The 10,666-nt window shown below is 56.7% G+C and overlaps 1 protein-coding gene across 1 annotated transcript; it reads right to left on the minus strand.

Annotated features, from left to right (window-relative positions):
• Positions 1–405: 405 nt before the first annotated feature.
• ALKBH1 (alkB homolog 1, histone H2A dioxygenase) lies at positions 406–10,186 on the minus strand. Its single transcript, XM_056553288.1, has 6 exons — positions 10,005–10,186; positions 6,823–6,931; positions 6,574–6,730; positions 6,404–6,494; positions 4,086–4,279; positions 406–1,213 (listed from the first exon to the last, which is right to left on the minus strand). The coding sequence occupies exons 1-6, from the start codon at positions 10,125–10,127 to the stop codon at positions 787–789; spliced, it is 1,101 nt and encodes a 366-aa protein (XP_056409263.1). The 5' UTR covers positions 10,128–10,186; the 3' UTR covers positions 406–786.
• Positions 10,187–10,666: the final 480 nt, after the last annotated feature.

Here is a 10,666-nt window from a genome sequence, read left to right on the forward strand (position 1 = left end):
CTGCCCCCTTGTCGGCAGGCGAATAATTATTTCAGAGTTGTCTTGCAAGTTTTTAAAGGGGTACTCCACTGGAAAGCTATTTTATTTTTTTTTTTAATCAACTGATGACAGAAAGTTAAATGGTAAATGACTTCTATAAAAAAATATCTTAATCCTTCCAGTACTTATCAGCTGCTGTATGCTCCACAGGAAGTTCTTTTCTTTTTGGATTTCCTTTCTGACACCTCTGTCCATGTCAGGAACTGTCCAGGGCAGGAGAGGTTTGCTATGGGGATTTGCTCCTACTCTGGACAGTTCCTAAAATGGACAGAGGTGTCAGCAGAGAGCACAGTGGTCACACAGAAAGGAAATCCAAAAAGAAAAGAACTTCCATTGGAGCATACAGACGCTTATAAGTACTGGAAGGATTAAGATTTTTAATAGATGTAATTTACAAAACTGATTAAATTTCTAACACCAGTTGATTAAAAAGAAAGTGTTTTCCAGCCAAGTACCCCTTTAATAGCTCGTCTTTCACCACTAGAGAGATTATGATGTATCTGTAGAGAGCCGAGTTCTTATATACAAGGCAAGAGAACGTTTCATTCTGGGGCCCTTACGGTGAGTGGGATAAAGAGATGAAGAAGGGACCACATTACAGGCCGCCCCTTGGGGTCAATGGTAATAAAGTATTTTTGGTTCCTGCACATTCAGCACCTTTTAGTGTTTTGGCATCAGGTAGGCGGAGCCACAGAACTGACCAATGAGGCAGCGATATTACAGAATATAAATATTTATTGACCCCCCTCAGTCCTTCACTGTGGTTCTCACACGTTTCACCCCTTCGCTCTCATCGTCCTCCACATGGTAAGTGTCTCCCTGCGTCGCCTTTATATGCAGCGTGTCGCCCTCCGCAGGGAAGCTGCCGCCCTCCTCCAGGACCCGCCGCACCGTCATGTTGATGCGGGAGGACAGCAGATAGGACTCGCACACCTCCCAGTCTGCGGGCGAGCAGGGCTCCAGGAGGGCATCGCGCTCATCACTGGAGGGGGACACAGACAAGCAGGGCGGCAGGACACCACCTCCAGGATGGCGCAGGATCCGTGGCACCGCGTGGTACAGGAGACGGCTAGCACCTGACATCACCATGATATCACCGCTGTGCATCATCATCGGGGTGGGGGCCACATCTCTGCTGAGACCCCCCAGCAGGAAAATACTGGACTGTCCAAAGCTGCAAGAGAAACAAAAGAGATAAGGAAAAAAGGAAACCATCAGCAACGGGAACGTACGGGGTCTGATCCCGAACCATGTGACCTGAGCATCACTCCTCACTCGGGAGCTAGGGTTGTGTGCACACACATGAACTCACCCCTCTGGATATTAAAGGGGTTGTCCAGTGAATGAAACAGCCTGAGTGTGGAGTAAAATAGTATAATAACAACTTACTAATATGACAATAACATTATTCATACTACACAGATCTTCCATATTAGCTTTGCTCTCTTCAGCACGTCACGCTCCTGCTCCCCTCCTGTCTGCTCAGGATGAGACTATTGATGTGAAGATAGGAGCTCATATTACTGCTCATTCGATTTTAAAGCAGCAGGAAGCCTTTTTTTTAGCTATAGTAGTTTCCCTCAGAACGGGCTCATTGCTGTCTTATCTGAGAAAGCCTTCCTGCTGCGTTCAAATGTAACGAACAGTAATAGGAGCTTCACATCAATGGTCTCATCCTGAGCAGACAGGAGGGGGACAGGGACGGGAGCTCTGAGTGTGACGTGCTGAAGGGAGCAAAGCTAATGTGGAAGATCTGTGTAGTATGTAAAATAATATTAGTAAGTTGTTATTATACTTTTTGACCCCCTACACATATGAGTAGGGGTGGGGGGCTTGTGTTATTTCAGGATAATAGTCAAACACTGAGCTGTGAGGAATCTCTGCCTGAAAGCAAAAGATTTCTACATTACAACTGCCGTGAAGGGGGCAATGGGGGCCGCGGTGTGGGCATTTACCTGAAGGACAGGAGGTGACCGCGGGGTGGGTGCTCACTTGATAGGGGGCTGTGGGATGAGCACTCACCTAAAGGACAAGAGGGGGCCGGAGGGTGGGCACTGACCTCAAGGACAGGAGGGAGCTGGAGGGTGGGCACTGACCTCAAGGACAGGAGGGAGCCGGAGGGTGGGCCCTGATCTCAAGGACAGGAGGGAGCCGGAGGGTGGGCCCTGACCTCAAGGACAGGAGGAAGCCAGAGGGTGGGCCCTGACCTCAAGGACAGGAGGGAGCTTGAGGGTGGGCACTGACCTCAAGGACAGGAGGGAGCCGGAGGGTGGGCACTGACCTCAAGGACAGGAGGGAGCTGGAGGGTGGGCCCTGATCTCAAGGACAGGAGGGAGCCGGAGGGTGGGCCCTGACCTCAAGGACAGGAGGGAGCCAGAGGGTGGGCACTGACCTCAAGGACAGGAGGGAGCTGGAGGGTGGGCACTGACCTCAAGGACAGGAGGGAGCCGGAGGGTGGGCCCTGATCTCAAGGACAGGAGGGAGCCGGAGGGTGGGCCCTGACCTCAAAGACAGGAGGGAGCCGGAGGGTGGGCCCTGACCTCAAGGACAGGAGGGAGCCGGAGGGTGGGCACTGATCTCAAGGACAGGAGGGAGCTGGAGGGTGGTCACATACCTCAAGGACAGGAGGGAGCCGGAGGGTGGGCACGGATCTCAAGGACAGGAGGGAGCCGGAGGGTGGGCACTAACCTCAAGGACAGAAAGGAATCGGCGGTTGGGCGCTCACCAGAAGGACAAGAGGGGGCCGCGGGGTGGGCGCTCACCTGTTGGACAGGAGGGGGCTGCGGGGTGGGCACTCACCTGATGGACAGGAGGGGGCCGCGGGGTGGGCGCTCACCTGATGGACAGGAGGGGGCTGTGGGGTGGGCACTCACCTGATGGACAGGAGGGGGCCGCGGGGTGGGCACTCACCTGATGGACAGGAGGGGGCCGCGGGGTGGGCGCTCACCTGATGGACAGGAGGGGGCTGCGGGGTGGGCACTCACCTGATGGACAGGAGGGGGCCGCGGGATGGACGCTCACCTGATGGACAGGAGGGGGCTGCGGGGTGGACGCTCACTTGATGGACAGGAGGGGGCTGCGGGTGGGCGCTCACCTGATGGGACAGGAGGGGGCCGCTGGGTGGACAGGAGGGGGCCACGGGGTGGGCGCTCACCTAATGGACAGGAGGGGGCCGCGGGGTGGGCGCTCACCTGATTGAAAGGAGGGGGCCGACGGGTGGGCGTTCACCTGATTGAAAGGAGGGGGCCGCGGGGTGGGCGCTCACCTGATGGACAGGAGGGGGCTGCAGGGTGGGGGTGAGTTCTCACCTGATGGACAGGAGGGGGCCGCGGGGTGGACGCTCACCTGATGGACAGGAGGGGGCTGCGGGGTGGACGCTCACTTGATGGACAGGAGGGGGCTGCGGGTGGGCGCTCACCTGATGGGACAGGAGGGGGCCGCTGGGTGGACAGGAGGGGGCCACGGGGTGGGCGCTCACCTAATGGACAGGAGGGGGCCGCAGGGTGGGTGCTCACCTGATTGAAAGGAGGGGGCCGACGGGTGGGCGTTCACCTGATTGAAAGGAGGGGGCCGCAGGGTGGGCGCTCACCTGATGGACAGGAGGGGGCTGCAGGGTGGGGGTGAGTTCTCACCTGATGGACAGGAGGGGGCTGTGGGGTGGGCGCTCACCTGACAGGAGGGTCCGCGGGGTGGGCAATCACCTGATGGACAGGAGGGGGCCGCAGGGTGGGCAATCACCTGATGGACAGGAGGGGGCCGCAGGGTGGGCAATCACCTGATGGACAGGAGGGGGCCGCAGGGTGGGCAATCACCTGATGGACAGGAGGGGGCTGCAGGATGGGGGTGGGTTCTCACCTGATGGACAGGAGGGGGCCGCGGGGTGGGCGCTCACCTGATGGACAGGAGGGGGCCGCGGGGTGGGCGCTCACCTGATGGACAGGAGGGTGCTGCAGGGTGGGGGTGAGTTCTCACCTGATGGACAGGAGGGGGCCGGGGGGTGGGCAATCACCTGATGGACAGGAGGGGGCCGCGGGGTGGGCGCTCACCAGAAGGACAGGAGGGGGCTGCTGTGGTCCAGTTCGGACTCGTCCACGTGGATGCCCAGAGAGGAGTCCATGCGGTAATAGTTGAGGATTCCGGCCTCTGCCTTGAAGTTTTGGAATCCGCAGGCGAGAGACACGCAACGCGACAGCTCTGCCAAATCCACCGGGAACGGGCTCTGGTGCTCCCGGTAATATTTCTGTAGGAGGAAAGAGAAGAATGAGATGTGCAGACCCCCCCCCCCATATAAAGCACAGGGGGCGCCATCTGTATTCCCCCTGCAGTATATACCTTACCCAGTACTTCCCAACTAGGGAACCACAACTTCCAGCATGCCCGAAAGCCAATGGGGACTCCCCCTTTAGGACCTGCAGCCATTAACCTGTACGCCCTGCGTTATAGCGTGGTGGTCCCGGCGGCACCGTGTCACCAATTGCGGTGATGTCAAGCATTAACCCCGAACCGTGATGTCCTGATCGGCGGAGAGGATGGTGTGAGGGACCATTCCTGCCTGCCGCGCCGTCCGATCCGTGATCTGATGCTCCAGGAGGCCTCAGCAGGCTGGAGCAATGGAGCACAGATTACACTGATCAATGCAGCACAGATTACACTGATCAATGCAGCACAGATTACACTGATCAATGCAGCACAGATTACACTGATCAATGCAGCACAGATTACACTGATCAATGCAGCACAGATTACACTGATCAATGCAGCACAGATTACACTGATCAATGCAGCACAGATTACACTGATCAATGCTATGGCCCAGAACAGTGTATATAATCCAGTGTTTCCCAACCAGGGTGCCTCCAGCTGTTGCAAAACTACAGCTCCCAGCATGCTGGGAGCTGTAATTTTGCAACAGCTGGAGACATCCTGGTTGGGAAACACTGATGTAATCAAATGATCACATGTAATATTCTCCTATGGGGGCTAAAAAATTGTGTAAAATTGTTAATAAAAGTGATTTAACCCCTTCCGCATTAAAAGTTTTAATCACCCCCCTTTTTCCATTTATAATTTTTTTTTTACGTAAACAAAAATAAACAAACATACGTGGTAGCGCTGGTGCGTAAATGTCCGAACTAGGGATCGGCCGATAATCACGATTTTGGGCATTATCGGTATCGGCAATTATCTTGCCGATAAGCTGATAATGCCCCGCCCCCCGCACCGCCACGCCCTCGACCCGCCGCACCACAACCCTGACCCACCGCACCGCGTCGCACCCCCCACCGTGATGCTAGGCGGTATACCGGTATGGATTTTTTCTCATACCGCTATACCGGTCGGGCCCCTCCCCCACCCTCCGAGTCAATAAAAAAATTAAACTTACCTGTAATGGGGGTGGTCCAGGCCATCCTTCCTTCATGTAGTGTCCGGGGGCGTTCCGGGTGGAGGGTGGTCCGGTCCGTCCTTCTTCTCCGGCGGTCATCTTCTCCACTCCGGGCAGGCTCCGGCCTAGTACGCTGCATAGACGCCGCTACGCCGTGACGTCAGGTGCGTCGCTGCGTACGGGCGTCACTGCACAGCGGCATCTATGCAGCGTACTAGGCCGGAGCCTGCCCGGAGTGGAGAAGATGACCGCCGGAGAAGAAGGACAGCCCGGACCGGACCACCCTCCACCCGGAACGCCCCCGAACACTACAGGAAGGTACGATGGATGGATGGCCCGGACCACCCTGACAGGTAGGGGAGAGAAGCGGGTGGTGGCGGCGGCGGTCTATGGCCCCGCAAAAGCCACTGCAGATCATTGATTTAAAGCGCCCACTTTAAATCAATGATCTGCACGGTGTCGCAGGGGGTTAAATAGCCGATAACTTATACCGGAATATCGGTATAAGTTATCGGCTATCGGCCCTAACCTGCACCGATTATCGGTATCGGCCCTAAAAAAACGATATCGGTCGATCCCTAGTCCGAACTATAAAAATATAACATGAATTAAACCGCGCGTTCAATGTCGTATATATAAAAATGTCCGAAATAGCGTACGCCTAAAAAATGTTAAAAAAGGCGATCAAAAAGTCCCATCAAAACAAAAATGGTACCGCTAAAAACTACAGACCACGGCGCAAATAACGAGCCCTCATACCGCCCCGTATGCGGAAAAATGGCGGGGTTTTATTTTTTCAATTTTGTCCCACAAATAATAGTTTTTGTTTCGTGGTAGATTTTGTGGTGAAATGATTGCAGCTGCCGCCATCAGACATAGGGGATGGGATGTCTAGAGGCGGAGTACACCTTTAAGGGGTTAATAGCCCTCACTACATCCAGGCTCTGGTCCCACCAGTATTGTAGCGCCCCCCACAGTCACCTTGGTGTCCCAGTTGTAATGGAGGCCGAGTGTCACCCAGCGGAGCTTCTCCAGCAGCGTCTTCTCGCTCCGCCCCTGGGACGATTTCTTCCTGTGAGAGAGCAGTGGGTGGAGTCAACAACAAGAACCGCAGAGTGGGGGGAGTGTACGGGGGATGGGGGCGGTCTCACCGGAGCTGGGCGTGGCTGAGGCCCCAAAGGTCGCCGTCCAGGCTCATGTGCAGGTCCAGGTTACACACATTAGGTTTCCGTGGATACCGCTTCAGACACTGGCGCACCCAGCGATGCTGCCAACCAGGCAGGAAGGGGTTAACGATGAAGAGGAAACCTGGAGAGAGGCCACAGCGTCACCCACCGGACACCCCCACAAAAAGGCTCCGCCCCCTCCTGATGTCTCCGCCCACACAACAGCTGTCTTACCTGGATATCCGTCCACATGATAGGCCGACCACTGGTGCAGCGGCTGCAAACCCACCCGAGCCGCGTCCTGATCAGTCACCGCGCCAACACAAAGCTCCGCCCCCCGCAGCTACAGAGAGGGAGGAGACATGAGGTCACTGAGGATGAGGGGTCATCTAGAGGAGGGGGTCACATGGCTGGAGGGGGGGGGGGGGTCACCTGGCTGGAGGGGGAGGGGTCAGGCCCAAGGCCTGATTATTAAAATCCTATATGTGTATTATAGTTATAACTGTGTGATGTATTATGCAAGCCATGGGTGAGGGGTCATTCAGACTGTGTTTTTGTGTATTGCATGTTATTGGGGGGGTCTGGCTGTTTGTTTACATCTCCTTTTTTTGAAGTCATGCACTCTGGTCCCATCATATAATCAAACAGATAAGGGGCCAGGAAGAGAGAAGACCCCCTGGTGGGACCAGAGGGGAATGGAGTCTCCCTCCCAAGAAAGCAGATATGATATTTAAAACAATGCTAGACTAAAAGTTGGTTGTTAAAAAGCTGGGGCACAAGCTGACAAGACCATCCTAAGAACAGCTGGAACTCTCTCATGGTCTGATATCATCATGCTGTAAGAACTTCATCTTTTGTTTTCTGAACTTGTCTTGCTAAACTCTTTTATATATTTGTGTACCTTTATGTCATTTGTTCCTGTATTTTTATATATTTAGCACTGTGATACCTTTTATCAGATTAAATGTTTAATTAATCAGCTCTGGTCTTTGATCTCTAAATATATGAGCTCACCTTTCTGAAGGCAGCTCTGGTAAAACACGTTTATCTAAGGGTTAATTTGGTGACTTGCTGGGACTTGTAGTGGATACCCAGAGGTCTAGTGGCTTTAACCCTTGCACAATCACACTCTCTCTAGCGTCTTGGCTGATCCGATAGGGTGTGATCGTGACAACTGGTGGCAGCGTCGGGATATATTTAGAGATTTTTAGCGCTTGCTGGATTTTACCTGTAGGGAAATCTTAGCACTAAAAAGAAATTGCAAATTCCAAAGACAGAGCTCAGTGCTGGTTTATAAGTCATACAAAAAGAGTGCAAGACAGTTGTGTCCTCTCCATCTCCTGTTTTATCTCCTCTGTCTCATCTCGGAAATATGGAGGCATATCGCAAGCAGTCCAAGCCTGCACTGGAGCTAATGTGCCAAGAAAAGGACATCCCTACTGCAGGAAAGAACAAGGAACAACTTATTGCTGATCTTGTGGAGTATGATGCCCGTGCAGAAGAGCTGAGTGACATGAGGCAAAGTCCTACAGCTGGAACTGTCATCCAAGGACTGATATCTCCTGGGGAGCGCAGCAACATTACTCCCCATCAGGACAGTACTCCACATGAGGCCTTGGACTCTTATATGCGGACTGCTTTACAACACCTTGGGAATGTGGATGCCAATATGAAACTCCAACTGCTTCTCCAGTACCAAACTGCTGAGAGAGAGGCCCAGGAACAAGCCGCAGAGAGAGAGGCCCAGGTACGAGCGGCAGAGAGAGAGGCCCAGGCACGAGCGGCAGAGAGAGAGGCCCAGGAACGAGCGGCAGAGAGAGAGGCCCAGGAACGAGCCGCAGAGAGAGAGGCCCAGGAACGAGCCGCAGAGAGAGAGGCCCAGGCACGAGCGGCAGAGAGAGAGGCCCAGGCACGAGCGGCAGAGAGAGAGGCCCAGGAACGAGCGGCAGAGAGAGAGGCCCAGACACGAGCGGCAGAGAGAGAGGCCCAGGAACAAGCCGCAGAGAGAGAGGCCCAGGCACGAGCCGCAGAGAGAGGCCCAGGCACGAGCGGCAGAGAGAGAGGCACAGATACAAGCGGCAGAGAGAGAGGCCCAGGCACGAGCGGCAGAGAGAGAGGCACAGATACAAGCGGCAGAGAGAGAGGCACAGATACAAGCTGTAGAGAGAGAGTGAGGCACGAGCCGCAGAGAGAGAGGCCCAGGCACGAGCCGCAGAGAGAGAGGCACAGTCACCTGGCTGGAGAGGGAGGGGGAGTCACCTGGCTGGAGAGGGAGGGGGAGTCACCTGGCTGGAGAGGGAGGTCACCTGGCTAGAGGGGGGGGTCACCTGGCTGGAGGGGGAGTCACCTGGCTGGAGAGGGAGGGGTCACCTGGCTGGAGGGGGGGGTCACCTGGCTGGAGGGGGAGGGGTCACCTGGCTGGAGGGGGAGGGGTCACCTGGCTGGAGGGGGAGGGGTCACCTGGCTGGAGGGGGAGGGGTCACCTGGCTGGAGGGGGGGAGTCACCTGGCTGGAGGGGGAGTCACCTGGCTGGAGGGGGAGTCACCTGGCTGGAGGGGGAGGGGGTCACCTGGCTGGAAGGGGGGAGGGGGTCACCTGGCTGGAAGGGGGGAGGGGGTCACCTGGCTGGAAGGGGGGAGGGGGTCACCTGGCTGGAAGGGGGGGGGGGGTCACCTGGCTGGAAGGGGTGGGGGGGGGGTCACCTGGCTGGAAGGGGAGGGGTCACCTGGCTGGAAGGGGGGGGGTCACCTGGCTGGAAGGGGAGGGGGGTCACCTGGCTGGAAGGGGAGGGGGGGGTCACCTGGCTAGAAGGGGAGGGGGGGGGGGGGTGGTCACCTGGCTGGAAGGGTAGGGGGGGGGGTCACCTGGCTGGAAGGGGAGGGGGGGGGGTCACCTGGCTGGAAGGGGAGGGGGGGGGGTCACCTGGCTGGAAGGGGGGGGGGGTCACCTGGCTGGAAGGGGAGGGGGGGGGGTCACCTGGCTGGAAGGGGAGGGGGGGGGGTCACCTGGCTGGAAGGGGGGGTCACCTGGCTGGAAGGGGAGGGGGGGGGGGGGTCACCTGGCTGGAAGGGGAGGGGGGGGGGGTCACCTGGCTGGAAGGGGAGGGGGGGGGGTCACCTGGCTGGAAGGGGAGGGGGGGTCACCTGGCTGGAGGGGAGGGGGGGGTCACCTGGCTGGAGGGGAGGGGGGGGGTCACCTGGCTGGAGGGGGGGGGGTGGTTCTCCTGGAAGTGGAGGGGTGTGGATCTTGTGGAGGGATGGAAGGGGTCACCTGTAAGGGGAGAGGGGGTCTCCTGGCTGGAGGGGTCACCTGTATGGGGGGGGGGTCTCCTGGAAGTGGAGGGGTGTGGATCTGGTGGAGGGATGGAAGGGGGCACCTGGGGGGAGGGTGTCGGGAATATCTCCCGGATTACTGACTCTGGACTCCCCGGGCCGGTACTCCAGCACCCCGGACAGGTCGGCGGGCGGGTTCTTCCTCCGGTAGAGGCGGAATATCTTGCGGAACGCGTCCTCCCCCTGCTCCAGCACAGCCGCCGACATCTTCACGCCGCTTAAAGGGCGCGGCCATCTTGTTCCCGCTTCCGTACAGCGTCACTAAGGTCGGAGGTCAAAGAAGACAAGATGGCGGCCCCCGGAGGGGAGAAGCAGAACTACACTGGTCACGTGAGCGGCCTCTTTCCATTACAGCCGAGCACGTGACAGCTGGGATTATTCCATCCGGGACAAATGAATCGTGACATCTGTTCTGAGCAGCCAATCACAGCGCAGATTGAAGTAATTGTTTTTATCAGCTCTGTAATTGGTTATTGGGGGACACTCACTGTTCTGTAATATTTCAGTCAGGACTCAGATTGGAGGCCCCAATACATTAGAGCGCCCCCCGTGGATACCAGACATTAAAGCATGCTCCTAGAGAGACCAGACGAGCGCAGGGAATGCTGGGACATGTAGTGCAGCTTTATTTATTTTTTTTTAAATCCGCCCTGTGATTTGTTGGTGGGGCAGCTGACAACTGTTTTTATAATATCTAATACGACACAAATTGGGAACACCGACCCCCCCCCCTCCCCCTCCTGCCG

Source organism: Hyla sarda, unplaced genomic scaffold, assembly GCF_029499605.1.
Source record: "Hyla sarda isolate aHylSar1 unplaced genomic scaffold, aHylSar1.hap1 scaffold_269, whole genome shotgun sequence".
Classification (NCBI taxonomy): Eukaryota; Metazoa; Chordata; class Amphibia; order Anura; family Hylidae; genus Hyla; species Hyla sarda.

Coding starts and splice junctions, on each gene's coding strand:
- ALKBH1 (XM_056553288.1), bottom strand. CDS start 10,127: ATGTCGGCGGCTGTGCTGGAGCAGGGGGAGGACGCGTTCCGCAAGATA. Junction 6,932..10,004: donor ACCGGCCCGGGGAGTCCAGA/GTCAGTAATCCG, acceptor CCCTCTCTGTAG/CTGCGGGGGGCGGAGCTTTG. Junction 6,731..6,822: donor TCATGTGGACGGATATCCAG/GTAAGACAGCTG, acceptor GCCTCTCTCCAG/GTTTCCTCTTCATCGTTAAC.